Here is a 22,273-nt window from a genome sequence, read left to right as displayed (position 1 = left end):
ACTGAATTGTATGTCAGAACTTTTCCCAGCTTGCAAAATTTGTATTTAAATCAAAACCTACTGAAATTCAAAGTTTATATGATGAGTGATAAGAATATGTATTGTTACTTGTGACTGACATTAAAATGTAGCACACAAGACCTTATACAACCCCTTGATGCTCTGTCATAGTGGACAGTGTGTGTAAACAGATCTCCTTGGCAGTTCCCACATGCCCCTTCCCAAAGGGTATCTATAAAGACCTAAAGGCTTAGTACTAACACTGAGACCAAAACACTAGCAGACCGCATCACCTAGTCCTGAGGTCTCTATTTTGTGTCTGTTTATTGCTCATTGATTGATAAGCAGGTGGATTTGCGAGGGGTTAGTTACTTTGTCAAAGACGCACAAAGTTCTGATTGGCTGATAAGGGGCTCTCAGCATCCCTCTCATTACAAAACATTGTTTGACTGTAAACTTTCGCTGGATGGGTTCACACACAGAAGTTCTGTATTGTGGAATTATTTTATTTGCAGTGTTTTTCTTTTATCATCTTTTATTTAGATAATTGTTTAGTAAATCGTTTGCAGGCAGTAAAATTATGGGGAATAACAGTGGTGTCTCTATTGAAGGACTTGGAACCTGTGAGAATCATCAGTGGTACAGGAAATTCACAACGGAATGCCTATCTGGACAGCTCACCTTTTGCGAATTCAAACAGTTATTCGGCCTGAAAAACCTATCTGAAGCTTCTAAGGCCTACATCATGCGCATGTTTGAAATGTTTGATATGTATGACGTAAGATTACTTTTATCTCGATCACTAATGTTCATAGTTTATACAGTGCCTATAGAACGTCTACACCACCCTTGGATTTCTTCACATTTTATTGTCACAAAGTGGGATTAAAATGGATTTCATTTCATTTTTTTGTCAACGATCTACACAAAATTCTCTGTAATGTCAAAGTGGAAGACTTTTTATTTTGATTTGTTATTAATAAAAAACAAAACACTAATATACCTTGATTAGATAATTATTCAACCCCCTGAGTCAATACATGTTAGAATCACCTCTGGCAGAGATTACAGCTGTGTCTCCTTGGGTAAGTGTCATAAGAGCTTTGACTACAGAGGTAGCAAAACTGTACTTCAATACTATGATTATCCCACACATAGTATGCAGTTGGGCCCAAGCTTGCTCTACAACATTAAAACCTTCACACAAAACATAAAGACATGTCTAAAGGCTAATCAGACTTGTGAACATAATCCCTAGCTGTGTATTGCCGCTTTCCATGTTGTCTGTTGTCTGTAGCTTGTGAGGTGTGGAAACACTTTGTCGCTTTTATGTATTTTATTTTGTTGCTTTTTGTGCTATTGCTCTGTCTGCGTGTGACGTGTTGCTTGTCCTATGTTGCTCTGCATGTGTTCACTGCTCATTGTTCGTCTGTATTGTTATTGTAATTTTTTTTAAATAACCTGCCCAGGGACTGAGGTTGAAAATTAGCTGGCTGGCTAAAACCGGCACCTTTACTGAAACGTTGATTATGGTCCACTGTCCCTGTAAAAATAAACTCAAACTCAAACAACTGTATTGAGCAATATTTGGCCATTATTCTTTAAAAAAAAATTCAAGCTTTGTCAAGGGGTTGGGGATCATGGCAAGACAGCAATTTTCTAGTTTTGCCATAGATTTTCAAGCAGATTTAAGTAAAAACTGTAACTTGGCCACTCCGGAACATTAGCTGTCTTCTTGGTAAACAACTCCAGTGCAGATTTGGCTTTGTGTTGTAGGTTATTGTCCTGCTGGAAGGTGAATTCCTCTCACAGTGCCTGGTACAAAGCAGATTGAAGCAGGTTTTCCTCTAGAATTTTTCCTGTGCTTAGCTCCATCCTGTTCCTTTTTATCCTGAAAAACTCCCCGGTCTTTGCCGATGTCAAGCATACCCATACCATGGGGCCTCCCGAGTGGTGCAGTAGCCTAAGGCACTGCATCACAGTGCTAGCTGTGCCACTAGAGATTCTGGGTTCGAGTCCAGGTTGTGACCGGGAGACCCATGGGGAGGCACACAATTGGCCCAGTGTCATCTAGGAGGAGGGCTTGTCCAGCAGGGATGTTCCCATCGTGCACCAGGGACTCCTGTGGCGGTCGGGTGCAGTCAGCATGCCAATTGTACGCTGCCTCAAAACTTGAGACATCTGGCATTGTGTTGTGTGACAAAACTGCACATTTTAGAGTGGACTTTTATTGTCCCCAGCCCAAAGTGCACCTGTGTAATGATCATACTGTTTAATCAGCTTCTTGATATGCCACACCTGTCAGGTGGATGGATTATATTGGCAAAGAAGAAATGCTCACTAACAGGGATGTAAACAAATTTGTGCACAACATTTGAGAGAAATAAGCTTTTGATGTGTATGAAAACATTTTGGGATCTTTTATTTCAGCTCATGAAACATGGGACCAACACTGTGTTGCCTTTATATTTTTGTTCAGTATATTTCAATTCCACTTTGTAAAGCAACAAAATGTGAAAATGTTCAAGGGCGTGTAGACGTTCTATAGATACTCTACCTGTTTTTGCATCGTGTATTTTTTCATATGGACTGAGGGGTCTGGATTTTTGTATCATCAACATAACATCACACTTAAAAAGACTCAAAGATCAGTGGTTTGTGGTCAACTGAGGTACCCAGAGGCAACAGTACCTCTATAAGAGATTTGGCCAAATTGGATCTCCCCTAAAATCTTAAACTGGCTTTATGTGAATTGATAAGCAATATTGTAATATTTGCTAAACAACTCGTGTGAAAACTATGCTATAGCTCTGTATCAAGGAAATTGCACTCAAATTGTGTTGGTTTAATATTTTTTTTAAATGTGTTTCCGTTACAGTGGCCATTCAGATATTAGGCTATTTGTATTATATCTAGAATATGATATGAACTAGATTTCCATCCAACAGATTTTCATGTGAATATTCTACATTCCGCATTAAAAACAATATGGTATTTTTCCCACCAGAGATGTTTCCATCAACATTACTTGTTGCAGATCAAATCTGTGCGTGATGACGGCAGCCAAGCATCGGTGAACATAAAAAGAAAATACCCTTGATATTAATTGGAAAGGAGCAAAGCTCATCACCTTCCACTTTCACCAGCCTGTGAAGTTCATCATCATGTATTTCATCTGTAGCCTAATAAACAACACAGTAAACTACATGCTTTCCCAAGGAGTCGTAGTGGGAGGACCACACTATATGTCATCGCGTGACTCCCAAGTTCTTCGATATGATGGTTATTATATCAATATTTGTGCATAAAAACGTTTCCACCGCCATTTCTTGCATAATTAACTGTACCGACACAAAAAGATCCCACCTTGTCAAGCGTATTTTGTTTTGTCGGCATTTGGAAAGTTTACTGAAAAATGTTCTGTTTCCATCAGGCCTGTGATTTAAAAAAATTATCCGACATGCACGGAAACCTGGTTCGTGGCACAGAAAATATACTATATTTATACAGTATCATTCAAAAGTTTGGACATCTACTCATTCAAGGGTTTTTCTTTATTTTTTATATTTTGTACATTGTGGAATAATTGGGGAGGACATCAAAACTATGAAATAACACATTTGGAATCATGTAGTAACCAAACAATTCTTGAATTATTCTACAATGTAGAAAATAGTAAAAATAAAGAAAAACCCTTGAATGAGTAGGTGTGTCCAAACTTTTGGCCGAGGTTGGAGTAGCCAGGAGGAAGGCATGGCCAGCCGTTGAGAAATGCTTGTTGAAGTTTTCGATTATCATGGATTTATCGGTGGTAGCCTCAGTGCAGTGGGCAGCTGGGAGGAGGTGCTCTTGTTCTCTATGGACTTTAGTGTACCAAAACACTTTTTGGTGTTAGAGCTACAGGTTGTACATTTCTGTTTGAAAAAGCTAGCCTTTGCTTTCCTAACCTCCCTTGAGTGTCTCCCCCTTCCAATCTTTAGGGATCTCAGATGATACGAAAGAGAGGTTGAACAGGTTAGTAATATGAGTTGCAAAAATTCTGGCAGATAATTTCAGAAAGAGAGCGTCCAGATAGTCTAGCCCAGCTAATTTGTAGGGATCCAGATTTTGCAGCTCTTTCAGAACATCAGCTGTCTGGATTTGGGTAAAGGAAAAGCGATTATCGTAGATCTATCGGTGGTGACAGTATTTCCTAGCCTCAGTGCAGTGGGCAGCTGGGAGGAGGTGCTCTTATTCTCCATGGACTTTACAGTGTCCCAGAACCCGGAAATAGTGGTACAGGATGCAAATTTCTGTTTGAAAAAGCTAGCCCTGGCTTTCCTAACTGACTGGGTATACCTCTTCGGATAGCCAGAAGATGGGCCTAGTTCGAGGCTGGCTCAAGGCTAACTGGTGCTTGCTTCAGGACAGAGGTGTTAGCCAGTGGTAGCCACTCGATTGCAGCTAGCTAGCTGCGATGATCCGGTGTAATGGCCCAGAGTTTGCGGCAGGAATCCGGTGATGTGGTGGAGAAAATCAGTCCGATATTGCGCTGTGCAGACTGGCAGGTATTGACAGAGCTAAAGCTGGCTGGTGACCGAGCTAAAGGTGAAGACCGCTAGCCGTGGCTAACTATGACTAGTAGCTAGTTAGCTGGGTAGCTGCTGATGGAGGTTCCAGTTATAATGTATAAAAATATCAGATCCGTAACACATTGGGTGGGTCGGGTTGCCGGAGTATATTTAGATCGTAGGTGGAAAGTGAGATTAAAATATGTACGAAAAAAAATGATGAGACCGACTATTTACATGGGACAAGACAAAGTGGCTGCATTGACTTTGACTAGCTGCTACTCATCTATATTATAATATAACCAGTATTATGTTAGATAGTTTATGTATAGTGCCTTCAGAAAGTGTTCATACCCCTTAACTTATTCCACATTTTGTTGTGTTGCAGCCTGAATTGAAAATGGATCTTTTTGGGTAAGTCTCTAAGATCTTTGCACATCTGGATTGTACAATATTTGCACAGTGTTCTTTTCATAATTCTTCAAGCTCTGTCAAGTTGGTTGTTGACCATTGCTAGACAGCCATTTTCAAGTATTGCCATAGATTTTCAGGCCAATTAAAGTCAAAGCTGTAACTAAGCCACTCTGGAATATTCAATGTCATCTTGGTAAGTAACTCCAGTGTATATTTGGCCTTGTGTTTTAGTTTATTCTTCCTGCTGAAAGATGAATTTGTTTCCCAGTGTCTTTTGGAAAGCAGATTCAAGAAGGTTTTTCTCTAGGATTTTGCCTGTGCTTAGCTCTATTACATTTATTTTATGCTAAAAACAACTCCCTAGTTGTTTTTTTCTTTCCGATGACAAGCATACCGATAACATGATGCAGCCACCACCATGCTTGAAAATATGAAGAGTGTTACTCAGTGATGTGATGTGTTGGATTTGCCACAAACATAATGCTTTGTATTCAGGACATAACGTTTCTTTGACACATGTTTTGTAGTTTTACTAGTGCCTTATTGCGAAGAGGATGCATGTTTTGGAATATTTTATATTCTGTACAGGCTTCCTTCTTTTCACTCTGTCATTTAGGTTAGTATTGTGGAGTAACTGAAATGTTGTTGCTCCGTCCTCAGTTTTCTCCTATCACTGAGGATTAAACTCTGTAACGGTTTTAAAGTCACCAAAGGCCTCATGGTGAAATCCCTAAAACGGTTTCCTTATTATTCGCCAACTGAGTTAGGAATGACACCTGTATCTTTGTAGCGACTGGGTTTATTGATACACCATCCAAAGCATAATTAATAACTTCACCATGCTCAAAGGGATATTCAATGTCTGCTTTTCTATTTTTACCCATCTACCAATAGGTGCTGTTCTTTTTGAGGCATTTGAAAATTTCCCTGGTATTTGTGGTGGAATCTCTGTTTGAAATTCACCACTTGACTGAGGGACCTGACAGATAATTGTATGTTTGTGGTACAGAGATGATTGCACACAGAGTGAGTCTATGCAATTTATTATGTGATTGTTAAGCACATTTTTACTACTGAATTTATTATGGTTGCCATAGCAAAGGGGTTGAATTATTGTTGACTCAAGACATTTCAGCTTTACATGTTTCATTCATTTATAAAATATTATACAAACATAATTCCACTTTGATATTATGGGGTATTGCGTGTAGGCCAGTGACATTAAATCTAATGTAATCCATTTTAAATTAACGCGTGAATTCTGAAGGCACTGTTGTGTTTAGCAGGCAATTTGGTAGTCTTGCCTGACACCTACTGGTTATATCTGAGAATTATATTTCGATGACAAGTCAAGTCATAAAGTCATGTTTCTAAACTCTCTTTCCTCTCCTGCTTCCATACTAGTCTATCCATGTCATCAATGAAGTAAACTATGAGATGTCATCCGAGGACCTTACCAACATGATGTTTGACAAGATCGATATCAATGGTGATGGTAGGTAATAAGATATAAGCATTTCGCTACACCCGCAATAACATCTGCTAAACACGTGTATGTGACCAATAACATTTGATTTGATTTGAAGATACTAAGATTCCTTGTCTCAGTGTACAGGTTCCACATCATTGTATTTGTGCCACAGGGTTTGATGTTCATGTGCGTTTGTGTGTGTGCCAGGTAAGCTGGGCCTGGAGGAGTTCATGGAGGGCATCCAGAACGATGAGAAGCTGCTGGAGACACTGACCGAGAGTCTGGACCTCATACATCATCAGCAAGATCCAGGTCGAGATGAACCTCTATTGTTGCAGCACAAGAAGATTTTATGAGGAGTACGAGAGTGCCAGAGTGCAAGCGAGAGAGAGAGCCAGTGCGCAGGACAGACTGCCCACGGAGAACACTCAGGGATACCCAAAATGTATACACAAACGTATTAGTATATTTTTATATTCTTGTATGTTTGATGAGATGAACTGGTTATCCTTCAAGGCATATCGAAATGTTTTAATACAGTAATGGCTGACTCTCAGTTCAGTCATTCCACCATGTACAGTAGGCCCTGCACAACTTTTGCAAAAACAGGATACTTTACTCATCATGTCCAATTGAAGTGTACAGCACTTGGTTGAATATGATTAGTATGCGTAGTACTGCTTTACCAATCAGAAGTAAATATCTCACATTACATTTGCTACAAAAAAGCATATCATATGTGTGTGTATATATGTGTATACACATATGTGTGTATGATGCATCTAGTTGTACAATTTGGTGACATTACACTGTCCTATTGTTTTTCCATTCTGTATCACCATCTCAAAGTCAAAAGTGCACAATAGACATGGTTTAGAGGCCCACCTCATTTGCCTATGACGTCAGTGAAATGACCTGGTTCTGAACAATCCGTTGCTTGTTTGGTCTTTTCAATGCATTATAGAAAGACAGAAGCTTCGAGGCACTCTGCTGAACAAAAACTAATACATGAAGAATGGAAGGATGTCCCTCACTTGCCTCCCTACCACACATGATTGCCGAGAAATATTGAAGATTTGGTGATGTATCAGTAGTTGATTGAGACCTTTATGTAAAGTCAACTAAACAGATCAAGCAAAACAGTTAAAATACAGACAACATTGTTTTATTGTAGACTAGACCTACGCTATTAATGTCTTTCCAATTTTAACTGACCAACAACAGCTTTACATCCTAACACACACACACACACACAAGAAATTAGGCTGATTTTACTGGCCTAAAAATAAATTTGCACGCACAAAGTCCCTGCCGAAACTACGGTGGGGACCTCTTGCCAGTGGCTAGTTTCTGGGTGTGACTGTACCACCACGTATACATGTATACAGTAAAACTTGTAATGGATGAGTAACAACGTGTATACAGTAAAACTTGTAATGGATGAGTAACAACGTGTATACAGTAAAACTTGTAATGGATGAGTAACAACCGGGAAAAGGCCTGTCATATCTTCAGGCCTCCCTGAATGCAGGGAGGGAGGCATTCTTAAATCAAACAGTAATCTGTGCTGCTCAGTCAATTTGTCAACAAGGCAGCATGGTGCATCATCCAGACATTTACAACATATCTTTTCCATAAAATAACATTTTTCATTGGGAATGTAGATAGTGTTTTCATCCAAAGCAATCACTTTTGCATGTGCTTAATTATCTCACTTTTGTTTTGAGACGACTTCGCCGTGGGCTTTGAACAGGGTACCTGGCTCACAGCCCAGTTCCGAATCGAATGCAATCAACTACAGCCTTTGCAAAACACACCTACATTGGTGCCCAGGCGAGATGTATCGAACCCCCTCACTGTCAGTGTAAATGCGTAAAAGGCACATGGTGTGTGCTAAATGAAATTATAATCCTGGTGGATCCAGCCCTGAATGCTGATTGCTGTGGTATATCAGACCATATACCACCAGTATGACCCCCCCCAAAAAAAAATTCAGCCCGTAGCCATGTTATATTGTCCATATGCCACACATATGCCATATGTACCTTATTGCTTAATTATAAACTGGTTGGTTTGAGCCCTGAATACTGATTGAGTGAAAGCTGTGGTATATCAGAATGTATATCATGGGTATGACCCCCCAAAATATTTGTACTGTTCTAATTGCGTTTGTAACCAGTTTATAATAGCAATAAGGCACCTCGGGGGATTGTGGTATATGACCAATATACCACGACTAATGGCTGTATACAGGCACTCCACGTTGCCGTTGCTTGGTGCTTAAGAAGACCATTGGCCATATATCACACCTAATCGGGCCTTATTGCTTAAATAAATAACAACAAACTCCAAACTGATTATTTCAAATGGCTTTTGAACTTTTGAAAACAACAAACACATATAGCGATTTACAGATCATATGGTAACACAATTCAGACAAATATTGTGAGTCATTTAGTCATCATGGTCACAATAAGGCTCCACCGAAAGTGGTGCCACATTCAAGTCCTAATCGGATCTACGAACTCTGACATGTCCAATTTGCTAACTGGTTATAGTTATACACGTGCCACGTTCAACCAGTTATCAAGTCGGAAATGTCCACGTTTCTCTGTTCTGACTAGCACGTGAACGCGACATAATCTGGAACGGTGTGCCAGAATGAAATGTATGTGACGTCAAGGTTCTACCTGAGTTTCGTTAAGGGAAGCGGAAAAGGCATAAACCGCTCGGCCTTCTCCGGACATTATCAGAATTGTTTTCCTGTGATAAGAAGTATCCGTGGGTCATCTATACGTTTACCTGGATTGCAAAGGACATAGAAGTTCCAACGTTTTGGAGAATAATATTTTCCTGAAGTTTGGGATTCTACCTTCTCCCAGATCTTAAGTATCCTACTTCCTGGTCACGTTCAACAGCAGGTACGTTTCACAGCGGTTTCCTAGATTTGGTTTGTTTGCAACCATGAAATAGTTTTAAGTTCGTAACTTGATTAAAAAATAATAATAATTGAAATCATTACTAACAATTTATTTGTGAAAAAAAAGTAGCCACTGGTCTTTCGTATGTTGCTCGAATTTACAGTGCGAGCAAGTGGTTGGAGGCATAACATACAACAACATGTTACAACAGTCTGTAGCCTATCCTAATGGATTGTTTGCTGGGAAGAAGTCCACCTTATGGTTCATTCATTTGAATTAATGTATTAACTTTGGACATTGCTTTATTTATGTTCCATGCTCAACCGACCTGTGTAACAACCATGTCCTGCAGTGGCATCATAAGACCAACCATATGCACTTTTGGGAGGACCTTTTAAGTAATAGCTGTAAATCAGTGAAATTGCATTTTATTCTGGGCTTTTTGAGGTCTGAGTAGAGTAATGAAATAAACTGACCTGTAGGCTGACCCGAAGCCACTACATTTTAATGTTTGCCTCTCAAAGTGGCCCAAGTCTATGTTTGAAATCTTGGTAGCCATGTAATGTTGGTCATCTTGTGCCCGCCTCAGACAAGTTGCGTTATGTCATGCCCTTACAGCACAGTTTTTCTGATACAGTGCTTCTAGTAGAAATGTTTTGAGATATATTGGTCAGGATGTCCACATAAGTGTACCATATGGATAGTAAATATCTAACCTGCCCATTGTGGCCCCCTCCCCAGACAATAAGCATGGCGTTGACCCCGCGGCGTGTCCGGCTCAAGCCCTGGCTAGTGGACCAGGTGGACAGTGGGTTCTACCCAGGCCTGGTGTGGATTGACCGAGACAATAAGCGCTTCAGGATCCCCTGGAAACACGCTACACGGCACACCCCCCAGCACGAGGAAGAAAACACTATTTTTAAGGTGAGTAAAGCACATCTCTGTAACAGTTTGTGAAATGATACATGTGGGCTAATGTGTTGGCAGGTGAATTGGTTGTGGCTGCATCAACGGTGAGTGAAGTAAGGTTGATGTTAACTATATTCTCTGAATGTATTCTTCATCTGCTTCCTCTCTCCCCTGTACCAGGCCTGGGCGTTAGAGACCGGAAAGTTCCAGGAGGGTATTGATGATCCTGACCCTGCCAAGTGGAAAGCTCAGCTCCGCTGCGCCCTCAACAAGAGCAGAGAGTTCAACCTTGTCTACGACGGCACCAAAGAAGTCCCCATGAACCCCCTGAAGATCTACGACATCTGTGACATCCCACAGCCCCTCAGTAACCCAGGTAACTGGCCATCGATGACGTAAAAATATAATAATTATACAACCATAGTAGATGTATGATTATTTACAGTCACTTGTTGGGTTTGGTAGCGGCTCTGAAACGTATTTAAACTTTTGCCATCCCTTGCTCTCCTCCTCATTTTTCTCTCTCTCCTCAGGATCTTCAGACCCTGGGTCTTGGACACCAAATGATGGGGATGAAGATGAATCAGATGGCTCAGAGCCCCTCCCTCCTTATCCAAAATCCAACGGTTAGTCATGTCAAATATCTCTCTTTATTTATTTGAGACCCCCTCTAATACTAATTCTTAATTTTTACCACATTTATCCTAGACTACATAACAGTCCAGATCTAGCCTCTAGATAATGTTTTCCAACTTGCCTGGTCCAAGAACAACCCCTTGCCCCCCTTTTTTTTGGCTTACTCCCAGTTTTGATTCCAATATCCCAGTATGGTTTTTGGTATGTCAACTAATCATGCCTTGTTTCTCTGTAACCAATCAGGCACCAGCCCCGCTCTTATGTGGTCTCCACCGGGGTCTGTATCGCCCCTCCAACCCCCCAGCTGCCCCCCATCAGTTGAAGTGTGGCCCAAAGAGGAGCCTTTGGATATGGAGATGCAGCCTTCGCCCCTGGAGATGGCGCCCCCTCCCACACTGGACATGCCTCCCCCTCCCATGCCTGACGTGATGTTCGCCTCCCCAGAGATGTGGATCAGCTCCTTGCCTAGTGAGAACACTAACACAACTACACAAACAAACTCCTCCATTAGATAAATATAGGACTGCATACTGTATTTCAGCATCTTGTCCATACAGACAACCAATGAGTGACTCTCTTTATCTTCATGTGTTTCGTTGTCTCTCCCTCAGTGACAGACCTGGAGGTGCAGTTCCAGTACCGTGGTAAGGAGGTGTGTCCAGCCATGACGGTCAGTAACCCCCAGGGCTGTAGGCTTTTCTACGGGGACCTAGGTCCCATGGTCAACCAGGAGGAGTTGTTTGGTCCTATCAGCCTGGAGCAGCTGAGGTTCCCCTCTACTGAGCACATCGCCAACGACACGCAGAGGGTCTTCACCAACCGCCTGCTGGATGTCATGGACCGAGGCCTCGTCCTGGAGATCAGCGGCCATGACATCTATGCCATCCGCCTCTGCCAATGCAAGGTGTACTGGTCAGGCCCTTGCGCCCCCAACCCCAAAGCACCCAACCTCATAGAGAGGCAGAGGAAGATCAAGCTGTTCTGTCTGGAGTCCTTTCTCAGTGGTAAGCAGTGACTCCGATCCTCTTAGCATAGACTCTTCACACATCTTTCTTGTGTTTTAGGCAGGGCCCTTATGCGGTATTGTGATAGTGTGGCATGTACTGTAGCTGTTATTGCATGTGTGCTGTGAGACTAAATTGCTATGTGATATGATTGTGATGGGTTTGTGTGCAGATGTGATAGCCCATCAGAGGGGCCAGTCGGCCAGCCCTCCTCAGTTTGACATCAACCTGTGCTTCGGAGAGGAGTGGCCTGACAGCAGACCCAAAGAGAAGAAGCTCATCATGGTGCAGGTGCGAGACTGTCTTTGTATCAGGATGCAATGATTCATCGAAAACTCATTTAAATATTTGTTTTTCATTATTTTTAAATGTTGAATTGACCCTCAAGCATGTGTTTTGTTGAGTCCCTTAGCTGTAACTGCCACGTCTTTTGGCCCTCTGCTCCCCTCCAGATTATTCCAGTGGTAGCACGTATGATCACTGAGATGTTCTCAGGCGACTGCATGCGCTCCTTCGACAGCGGCAGCGTGCGCCTGCAGATCTCCATCCCAGACATCAAGGACAACATCGTGACCCACCTGAAGCAGCTGTACCGCCTGCTGCAGACCCACCAGGGCCAGGAAGGCTGGCCTCAGGCTCTGGCCCCAGGAGCCGGCATGCACCTGTCCCCGGCCCTGCATGCCCAGTGAAGTAGCCTAGTCCACCACGGCCCTACCAGACCAGTCAGTCTCTCTCACACACAGCTCTGTTTGGACACTGCTGCCTCTCTACTGCTGGTCCAAGAGGGGATCTATAATCAGCAAACTAGTACTTATGTTTATAGAGGCATGTTCATCAGAATAGGGAGAGGAATCGCATTGCTTTAGCTTCTTTTCCCCCTTTAGTTATTATGGTCTATTATAGGGTTCATTGGTCCATGTATATATATTGTGGTAAATGCTGCTACCAGGCATTGTAATTATACTGTTACTGTGGCAGTCAGTAAAACATGGTGTGGTGATAGTGTCTGTCTGCAGTTGTAAGCTCCAGGGCCTTAAACTAGAGCAGCATTGTGGGTCAAAGTCCTGTAGGCTGCAAGTCAACATTGAACATCGTCAATGAGTTACAGACATGACCCTGGTTGCCAGTTACACAATACAGTCAGTGACTTCTGAATAATCATCAAGCTTTGTCCTGGTCCTTGTTGTTCATAAAACACGATCTCAATCATGTTTTCTACCTGTTTGAGTGCTAATGCATTTTAGTAGATTTAGTTGAACTTTCATCAATAAGTGATACATACATATACTGTACTTTAAGTTATCAGTTTATTATAAACAATATAAAGAAAAAGTAGCATTGTGGCATTTGCATTTTAAGTCATTTAGCAGACACTTATCCAGAGCGACTTACAGGAGCAGGTAGGGATAAGCTCCTTTCTCAAGGGCACATCAACAGATTTTTCAACTACTCTGCTCAGGATTTGAACCAGCGACCTTTCAGTTACTGGCTCCCCGCTCTTAACTGCTAGACTACCTACCGCCCATGACTGTTGAGATCCATTCCTTCATGTGATTCTAACTGGTCTTGCTAGGTATGTGAACAGTTTACTATAACTTAGTTTTTTGTGAAGATCATTTAAAGATACTAGTAGAGAAAATCATTTAAATGTTGATGATTTTCCAGATGTATATCCTACACTTATCATTATATGGAATTTAATCTATTTGTTTTGGCCTATGAAAATAGTATAAGGGGTGTGCACTTAATGTTAGAAAGGATCTCAACTCTTTTTCCCTCTATTGATTTGTATTTTCCTTTTTTTGAAATAAAAATGTCCAAAATTAGCAAAGCGGTCAGTTATTTAAAATGTCTGTTTTACTGTCCAGTTATAAGTGGCAAATGTGTCAACTATACTGAGGACATGTATTTGACTGAGCGAATACCACAAGTAAGCATGAACGAGAGGCAGTAACCATAACACATGGTTATGAATACAAATTGACTTCAAGATGCAAAGATATTTACGATGGCAAAAAAAAATTGCATCCAGTGTGATGTAAAAATACATAGAACATACTGTATTTCCCAAACCCTTTAGAGCAAGTTCTTCAGAGGTTTGATCAGTTCCCAGGTCTTGTCATATGGGCCTATAGCAATGCTGTGGCAATGTCATGTCATAGAGGTACTTCTCTGTGTGTTCCTGTAGTACTTGGTAAAGGTCCCACAGCTGATTTGTCGTGGGGATATTGGCCAGTAACAATGTCAAAATGGCCACCATCATGACTACCACGAACAGGGTCAGGATGAACCAGGGATGACAACGTCTCTTGGTGGAAAAAGAAAGATTCTGTCAGTATCAAGTTCAATATAGGATTAAAATCGAGCAGAGCCAGTAAAAATGTTGGAGACATACAGGATGAAGACATTGGTGACAAAGTGATTGATTGTGCTCTGGGTTTGACATGACTAAGATGAAAGGGAATTGTAGACTAATTCTGACCTCTCTCCTTTTGACATTGGCTTCCATCATGCTTTGTTTCTTGTTGCTGGGGTGTGACATGGCTGGCTGAAACTGCTCATCCAATGAATGCTCTATTGAAGTCAACACATTTACAGACTAAATATCATGGTCAAAATAGCAGTTAAAACAACTTTGACCCACTACAGTAATTTACGCAATCCAACTTTTATTTAAATCTGCTAGTGGATATATAATGTACAGTTGTGGCCAAAAGTTTTGAGAATGACATTAATTTTCACAAAGTCTGCTGCCTCAGTGTCTAGATATTTTTGTCAGATGTTACTATGGAATACTGAAGTATAATTACAAGTGTTTCATAAGTGTCAAAGGCTTTTATTGACAATTACATGAAGTTGATGCAAAGAGTCCATGTTTGCAGTGTTGACCCTTTTCAAGACCTCTGCAATCCACCCTGGCATGCTGTCTGGGCCACATCCTGACTGATGGCAGCCCATTCTTGCATAATCAATGCTTGGAGTTTGTCAGAATTTGTGGGTTTTGTTTGTCTGCCTGCCTCTTGAGGATTGACCAGAAGTTCTCAATGGGATTAAGGTTTGGGGAGTTTCCTGGCCATGGATCCAAAATATCGATGTTTTGTTCGCCGAGTCACTTAGTTATCACTTTTGCCTTATGGCAAGGTGCTCCATCATGCTGGAAAAAGCATTGTTCGTCACCAAACTGTTCCTGGATGGTTGGGAGAAGTTGCTCTCGGAGGATGTGTTGGTACCATTCTTTATTCATGGCTGTGTTCTTAAGCAAAATTGTGAGTGAGCCCAATCCATTGGCTGAGAAGCAACCCCACACATGAATGGTCTCAGGATGCTTTAATGTTGGCATGACACAGGACTGATGGTAGCAGTCACCTTGTCTTCACCGGACAAGCTTTTTTCCAGAGGCCCCAAACAATTGGAGTGGGGATTTATCAGAGAAAATGACTTTACCCCAGTCCTCAGCAGTCCAATCCCTGTACCTTTTGCAGAATATCAGTCTGTCTCTTTTTCCTGGAGAGAAGTGGCTTCTTTGCTGCCCTTCTTGACACCAGGCCATCCTCAAAGTCCTCACCTCACTTTGTGTGCAGCTGCACTCACACCTGCCTGCTGCCATTCCTGAGCAAGCTCTGCACTGGTGGTGCCCCGATCCCGCAGCTGAATCAACTTTAGGAGACGGTCCTGGCGCTTACTGGACTTTCTTGGGTGTCTTGAAGCCTTCTTCACAACAATTGAACCGCTCTCCTTGATGTTCTTGATGATCTGATAAATGGTTGATTTAGGTGCAATCTTACTGGCAGCAATATCCTTGCCTGTGAAGCCCTTTTTGTGCAAAGCAATGATGACAGCAGGTGTTTCCTTGCAGGTAACCATGGTTGACAGAGGAAGAACAATGATTCCAAGCACCGCCCTCCTTTTGAAGCTTCCAGTCTGTTATTTGAACTCAATCAGCATGACAGAGTGATCTCCAGCCTTGTCCTCGTCAACACTCACACCTGTGTTAACGAGAGAATCACTGACATGATGTCAGCTGGTCCTTTTGTGGTAGGGCTGAAATGCAGTGGAAATGTTTTTGGGGGATTCTGTTCATTTGCATGGCAAAGAGGGACTTTGCAATTAATTGCAATTCATCTGATCACTCTTCATAACATTCTGGAGTATATTCAAATTGCCATCATACAAACTGAGGCAGCAGACTGAAAATTAATATTTGTGTCATTCTCAACTTTTAGCCACGATGGTACTATACCTATGGAGTCCTGTTGCTGTCCTCTGACAATCTCCTGCTGTTTCATGGTGTCTTGCTGTCTCCATGTCTCTAGTTGTGTCCTGCAGGTGTGGAGGTTGTCCTCTAGGAGGTTGATCTTGAGGTGGAGCTCAGCCTCAGTGTGTCGGTGCTGCAGCAGCTGACTCTCCAGAGTTGCATCCTGTCCCATCACTTTCTGCATGCACAGGGGGATACATGATGATATTTAAAGCATATATTATTTCACTCTCGTAAAATATAGAGTGAGTGTGCATGCGTGCATACCTCTAGTTGGCTCTGTAATAGGTTTATATGGTCTATGTTCTGCACCAGAGACGTCCTCAGCTGGGTGCATTTCCTCCTCTCCTCTTCATAGCGCTCTCGGCACTGTGATGACTCAACCTGGGCAGTCTGCAGTGCCATCTGTTGGACACACAAAGTACACACACACAGTGACACTCCTGTGACATCCCTTCATATTAATTTGAAACGAAATAATCTCATATTTCGCAAATCAATTACATGAATTAAATTAATAATTGACTGTAATAGGAAAATACCAATTGAACACAGTGCTATTATGCATTATCCAGAGTGCAGCCGTGTCTGACCCCTTACTTCCAGGCTGTGAGCTCTGTCCTGGGCCTTGTTTTTTTGGTCAGTGACCCTCTGGAGTGAGGCCACGGCCATCTCCTCCAGCTCCTGCCTCTGCTGCTCCGACTGGAGCAGCAGCTTCTTGGCTCCATCCCTGGACAGCCTCTGAGGAAGAGGAGAATAATGATTGCTCTTTGGTGTTTCAGCCTGGTGGTGATTTTGTATGTACATTCATACTGTAAGTTACATACACTACCGTTCAAAAGTTTGGGGTCACTTAGAAATGTCCATTAAAATAACATCAAATTGATCAGAAATGCAGTGTAGACATTGTTAATGTTGTAAATGACCATTGTATCTTGAAACGGCTGATGTTTAATGGAATATCTACATAGGCGTACAGAGGCCCATTATCAGCAACCATCACTCCTGTGTTCCAATGGCACGTTGTATCAGCTAATCCAAGTTTATAATTTTAAAGGGCTAATTGATCATTAGAAAACCAATTTTGCAATTATGTTAGCACAGCTGAAAACTGTTGTTCTGATTAAAGAAGCAATAAAACTGGCCTTCTTTAGACTGGTTGAGTATTTGGAGTATCAGCAATTGTGGGTTCGATTACAGGCTCAAAATGGCCAGAAACAAATAACTTTCTTATGAAAGTTGCCGTCTATTCTTGTTCTGAGAAATGAACGCTATTCCATGTGAGACAATGCCAACAAACTAAAGATCTCGTACAACGCTGTGTTCTACTCCCTTCACAGAACAGTGTAAACTGCTCTAACCAGAATAGAAAGAGGAGTGGGAGACCCCGGTGCACAACTGAGCAAGAGGACAAGTACATAACATCATTGCAAAAGGGGTTTTCTAATGATCAATTAACCCTTTAAAATTATAAACTTGGACTCCAAACTTTTGAATGGTAGTGTAGGTACAAACATTGTGCCTGAACACACCTGCACACATATCTTCAGCTGTGACTCTAGTGCCCCAATCTTTCCCTTCATCTTGTCCTCTTTGCAACAGACCTGTGAGGGTAGAGAAATATGAGATGTAATGGGGATAGGAAATGGCAAATGGCTATTAGGCCCTTTCTTTTTTCTCTGTATGTTTCTTTTTCAACTTCTCAGTGACAGGATGCAGAGTAGTCTCCAGTAGAATGAGGGTGGAAACGCTGTGAACTCGAATCTGAAACCACAGTCAGTCTTTCACCACAGTCAGTCTTCAACCAGATCACTGAGACGAACACGGTAGCCTATTACCTCATTTAGGCCTCTATTCAATCTGTAACGCTTCCGCGATAGAAATGTAAAGGTCATTTCATATTGAGCCGACATGCAGCGTTTAACGTGAATGCAGTCTCCGCTACATTTCAATCACGCTGTAAAGCGTGTCAATAAAAGTACAAATCAATACAAAAATGTAATTCCCCCCTCCCCTTCAGTCGGTTCACTCTCGCACCTTGCTTCAGTATACATGGCTTGTAAAAAATGCTGCGGTTGAATCAAATAGGCTACCAACTGGAGAGAGGGAAAAGCGACCTGAAGCGGCATAGCTGCTCTACTCACTTTCCAGTCAAGCCCAATTGTTCACATATTTAACTAACCCCGTGCCATCTGAGGGGAAATAAAAATAGATTGACATATGCAGTACTGCCACACGGGTTATTATCATTTGTTTAATGTCCATGTTATACATTTTAATGTGTTGTTAATGTTCATATGTGCGCAGTGCTCAACTGTAGGCTACAGATTTATGTCGGTGCTGTTATGTGCAGACCGTCCTGCTGGGGTCTCTGTCCTCATCCTTCAACCTTATTAATCGATAAACATTTAGGTAATTTAGAATATGTTCTTATCCAGAGCATTTTAGGCCAACAATCAGTGCATTTAACTAAAATAGGCAAGTTAACATATCACAGTCTCATGTTACTGACATTATTTTGAATAGTTAGTAAACAAACACAATAGCCTATATTTCTGGGTGAAAAAATGAGCACAGAATGGGAGTGATTTTTAACGGGAAGGGACAGCAAAGTTCAGGGGTTATAGAACTGTTGCAGGATCAATACAAGACGGGACAGGAATTCATTTTCACTCCTGTATCTACATCTATGACACACTTCACCAACCTACTGTCAACTTCATGGCAGTCACTTCATGAAACAGAGTATGATATAGAAATAGAGTAATCACATCAGTGTATAAGAGATCCAGGTCCTAACCTTCCAGACATTGTCATGTGAGAGCAGTAGAGTAGAGGTGGTGTGCTGCAGTAGAGACAGCTTCTGTTTTAGAGAATCCTCTCGCCGCAGAGCCTCCTATGGAAAGAGATGCACCATAATACGAGTAAGTTTCTGACTGAATGGCATGTCTCAATTATATGTATTATCATTACAGATTCCAATATAGAAGCACTTGCAGCAATCTAAGGAGTCAGCAGAGCAGGATTACACACCTGTAGATACTCAGAGAGTTGAACGAGGTCCTACATAGGGGAGAGGGAGAGATATTTTTCACAATTGGCATAAAAGATATTCCCAACGTGGAGAAAGGAAGGACATCATATATGTAGTTATAATGGGTGGTTGGCTATGTATGTCACACCCATGATAGTTCAAATATCATAACATCTATCTCTATGTTTCTATGCAACACAACTGATAGTGATGCCTTCTTCATAACTTTATGGGAATGCGGCCTCTTGTCAGAATGATGAACGATTGTGTAGATGAGAACTGTGATTCATTGCTGTGTCTCACATTTGAATTAGAATCTACCCAAAAACATTACAGAGATGCAGTACATTGGAGTTACTTACAGTCTCCTTCACAGTGCTATAGCCATGCCTGTGAATGACAGGAAATTAGTGGGGGGTCAAAGTGTTATACATGCAGTACATGACAGAGATAAAACAGTTAAACAGATCAGTGTCTTCATGTTGAGGTCAGTAGCTTACTGTACTTACTCTGTCTGACAGCAGGCATTCCTTTGTTGGAGCTGTCTGGTTAACATTACTAGGCCACTCTGGTCCTGTTTAACTACTAAGAAGGACAGAGGAAGATCATGAAATTCACCAACAAACTCAGAGTTCAAACTGAATAAGTATGTTGAAATTCAAGTTTGATGATTGACAGTACAGCCATGGGTGTCCAACCTCAATCAATAAAAAAATAAGGATCCCCAGTGAGTCCAATTTTACCTTTATCTCTGATATCCATACTCTTCCTCAGTGAGGGCTGCTGTGGTGTTTGAGGGAATATCTGTGAGACGTCAGAGTGGAGCTGCCCTATTTTGTTTTTCCCTCCTGCCCCATGCAGTGGTGGTGAGGTGATCCATGTCGCCTGGTGAAACAGTTTTGCGTCTGTGACACTCATTTTGTGTTTGACCAAACGGAATATTCCAGTATTTGTGTATTAAGATACATATAATAAAATAATGTCACCAGGTAATGTGTATTACATTTAAAAATGTTGTCATTTAGCAGATGCTCTTATCTACAGCGACCCACAGGAAGGAGCGTATCGACAGATTTTTCACCTAGTTGGCTCTGGGATTCAAACCTAAAACCTTTCGGTTACTGGCCAAATGCTCCTAACTGCTAGGCTACCTGCCGCCCTGTATTATGTGCTTACCTTCCCGATGGAGTGTACATCTGGCCAGGTGATCCCCAGATCCTCTGCTGATATGAGGGACTGTCTGTGTATGAGAGGCACTCTCTGCCTGTTGGTCCTCATCGTGACTTTGGTCTCCTTGTTTGACTGCTTTTCATCAGCCTGATGAGTGGCAGCCTGGACAATCTGTCTCCTTCTCTGGAACTCTATCTGTCTTTTCTGCTGCATCTCACTCTTCCAGTCTGCCTCCAGCTTGTGTCCTGGGCTGCGACATGTCGTCACATTGTTGCGATCTCTCAAGAACTCATGTTTTGCTGCCCGTTGTTCCAGCTTTTGGTCGTAACTCTCCATCTGAGGTCGTCTCATCCTGAGGTCTTTTTGGATCTCCATTTTGGTGGATGAACTTCAACTGCAGGATTCAGAATAAGACAGTATCCTTCCATCAGATTCTTAAAGAAAGCATGATTGGTTATGGGTGTGTCAAAACAGGATGCAGTGCATTCAGCTTTGACTCTAGAGAAATGAGGACAGCAAGCATGACTTTCAGTATCAATTGAATGAAGGAAATTGAGCCTGACATTCAAACACCTGTGGTATGAAGTTCTACTTTATGTATATGAGTTCTGCTTCACCTTAAGCAAAAAATAGCTGTAGTGTGCCATCTCAATGTATGAGAAGGCTGCTGACACAAAGCTGAGACAGATCACTCACAACACACCATAGGTCAAGAGAAGACCAAAACCACACATCTCTCCACGGATTAAACCTTGTGAGTGTGAGTAGCAAAAACAAACCTGAAAATGTTCAAAGAACCCAGCAGCCTGATGTCTCCTCTATTGTTTCTCCTCCTCTGTTGTCTTTGAATTCAGTAACTGTCACATACTCACTCTCAGAACAGGAAATGAGAGAAACCACACTGCTCATGTTCACACTTCTGTTCCACTATCATGACACCCACATTGCATCCTCACACTGTCGTCACACATGGGCAAACCATCAGAGAAGTGACATGTAGGAAACATACATTTTGAGCTACTATAGAGTGGTGTGGGACAGTTGAAGGCCTGCAGAATGTAGGGGTACTGTGCTTAGTGATAATCCAAAGCTTATAGTGTGCCACACGGTGTATGTTTAGAAAATGTATAAACTTTGAACCACATTCCATATCTCCATTTTATTCCCAACTGACTCTAAAATAGTCTGTTAACTGCTATCATACTCACAACTTGTTGACAACAGGAGTGATTTACAGGAGTCTGCATGGGCTAGTCAAGGATCCCTCCCTGACAGACCTTTGCTCTGTGGGGATGCCGTCATGAATACCAGGCACACTGACAACCACTGCCCTGGAGCTGAGTATAAATGAGATACAATACAAGACGGGACAGGAATTAATTTTCACTCCTGTGTCAACATCTATGACACACTACACCAACCTACTGTCAACTTCATGGCAGTCACTTCATGAAACAGAGTATGATATAGAAATAGAGTAATCACATCAGTGTATAAGAGATCCAGGTCCTAACCTTCCAGACATTGTCATGTGAGAGCAGTAGAGTAGAGGTGGTGTGCTGCAGTAGAGACAGCTTCTGTTTTAGAGAATCCTCTCGCCGCAGAGCCTCCTATGGAAAGAGATGCACCATAATACAAGTAAGTTTCTGACTGAATGGCATGTCTCAATTATATGTATTATCATTATAGATTCCAATATAGAAGCACTTGCAGCAATCTAAGGAGTCAGCAGAGCAGGATTACACACCTGTAGATACTCAGAGAGTTGAACGAGGTCGTACATAGCGGAGAGGGAGAGAGATTTTTCTCAATAGGCATAAAAGATATTCCCAACGTGGAGCATTTCTGGCATTTTCTCCAATAAGGAATTTGTCTCAACAGTAACACCTTATTGAGTGCTGTCCCTCTA

At 41.9% G+C, this 22,273-nt stretch overlaps 3 protein-coding genes across 13 annotated transcripts in view; 2 read left to right on the top strand and 1 right to left on the bottom strand.

Moving 5' to 3' along the window:
* Window positions 1-3,705: 3,705 nt before the first annotated feature.
* Window positions 3,706-13,731, top strand: LOC109891120 (interferon regulatory factor 6). Of its 7 annotated transcripts, XM_020483444.2 has the most exons (13): window positions 3,728-4,587; window positions 4,939-4,964; window positions 5,859-5,990; window positions 6,369-6,459; window positions 6,643-6,880; window positions 7,400-9,356; window positions 10,098-10,280; window positions 10,446-10,641; window positions 10,799-10,891; window positions 11,145-11,369; window positions 11,513-11,905; window positions 12,078-12,196; window positions 12,358-13,731. In XM_020483444.2, the coding sequence occupies exons 7-13, from the start codon at window positions 10,107-10,109 to the stop codon at window positions 12,592-12,594; spliced, it is 1,437 nt and encodes a 478-aa protein (XP_020339033.1). In that variant the 5' UTR covers window positions 3,728-4,587; window positions 4,939-4,964; window positions 5,859-5,990; window positions 6,369-6,459; window positions 6,643-6,880; window positions 7,400-9,356; window positions 10,098-10,106; the 3' UTR covers window positions 12,595-13,731. The 7 variants fall into 7 exon arrangements, with proteins under 7 accessions (XP_031681050.1, XP_020339033.1, XP_031681048.1 ...); XM_031825190.1 differs by having other exon boundaries at window positions 3,706-4,014; window positions 7,400-10,280; XM_031825188.1 differs by having other exon boundaries at window positions 7,400-10,280.
* Window positions 13,194-21,976, bottom strand: LOC109891119 (TRAF3-interacting JNK-activating modulator). 4 transcript variants are annotated; one of them, XM_020483441.2, is made up of 14 exons: window positions 21,879-21,976; window positions 21,573-21,701; window positions 20,371-20,758; window positions 19,938-20,079; window positions 19,704-19,779; window positions 19,557-19,584; window positions 19,194-19,223; window positions 18,961-19,056; window positions 17,693-17,764; window positions 16,761-16,901; window positions 16,428-16,565; window positions 16,146-16,338; window positions 14,388-14,479; window positions 13,194-14,213 (listed from the first exon to the last, which is right to left on the bottom strand). In XM_020483441.2, exons 3-14 carry the CDS (start codon window positions 20,737-20,739, stop codon window positions 14,025-14,027), a joined length of 1,566 nt encoding a protein of 521 aa, XP_020339030.1. In that variant the 5' UTR covers window positions 20,740-20,758; window positions 21,573-21,701; window positions 21,879-21,976; the 3' UTR covers window positions 13,194-14,024. The 4 variants fall into 4 exon arrangements, with proteins under 4 accessions (XP_020339030.1, XP_020339028.1, XP_020339031.1 ...); XM_020483439.2 differs by lacking the exons at window positions 21,573-21,701; window positions 21,879-21,976 and adding an exon at window positions 21,144-21,275; XM_020483442.2 differs by lacking the exons at window positions 21,573-21,701; window positions 21,879-21,976 and adding an exon at window positions 21,144-21,275 and having other exon boundaries at window positions 19,704-19,776.
* eps8l3a (EPS8 signaling adaptor L3a) overlaps window positions 21,707-22,273 on the top strand; it is a 13,822-nt gene continuing 13,255 nt past the window's right edge. Inside the window, exon 1 of one of the 2 annotated variants that reach the window (XM_020483437.2) lies at window positions 21,707-22,002. The gene's annotated coding sequence lies outside the window, so the exon portion shown is untranslated. The remainder of the gene's footprint in view (window positions 22,003-22,273) is intronic. The other variant, XM_020483434.2, reaches the window with a different exon arrangement.

Source organism: Oncorhynchus kisutch, linkage group LG5 (assembly GCF_002021735.2).
Source record: "Oncorhynchus kisutch isolate 150728-3 linkage group LG5, Okis_V2, whole genome shotgun sequence".
NCBI classification, from domain to species: Eukaryota; Metazoa; Chordata; class Actinopteri; order Salmoniformes; family Salmonidae; genus Oncorhynchus; species Oncorhynchus kisutch.
The sequence above is the reverse complement of the archived record's forward strand: the minus strand, read 5'-3'. Positions and strand labels throughout refer to the sequence as shown.

Excerpts from the sequence above, each read along its gene's own strand:
- LOC109891120 (XM_031825190.1), top strand. The coding sequence starts at position 10,053 with ATGGATAGTAAATATCTAACCTGCCCATTGTGGCCCCCTCCCCAGACA. Across the intron at positions 10,642-10,798 it reads ACAGCCCCTCAGTAACCCAG|GATCTTCAGACCCTGGGTCT; the intron begins GTAACTGGCCAT and ends CTCTCTCCTCAG. Across the intron at positions 11,370-11,512 it reads GTGGATCAGCTCCTTGCCTA|TGACAGACCTGGAGGTGCAG; the intron begins GTGAGAACACTA and ends TCTCTCCCTCAG.
- LOC109891119 (XM_020483441.2), bottom strand. The coding sequence starts at position 20,739 with ATGGAGATCCAAAAAGACCTCAGGATGAGACGACCTCAGATGGAGAGT. Across the intron at positions 16,902-17,692 it reads AGCTGAAGATATGTGTGCAG|AGGCTGTCCAGGGATGGAGC; the intron begins GTGTGTTCAGGC and ends CCTCTTCCTCAG. Across the intron at positions 16,566-16,760 it reads ACAGAGCTCACAGCCTGGAA|ATGGCACTGCAGACTGCCCA; the intron begins GTAAGGGGTCAG and ends TGTGTCCAACAG.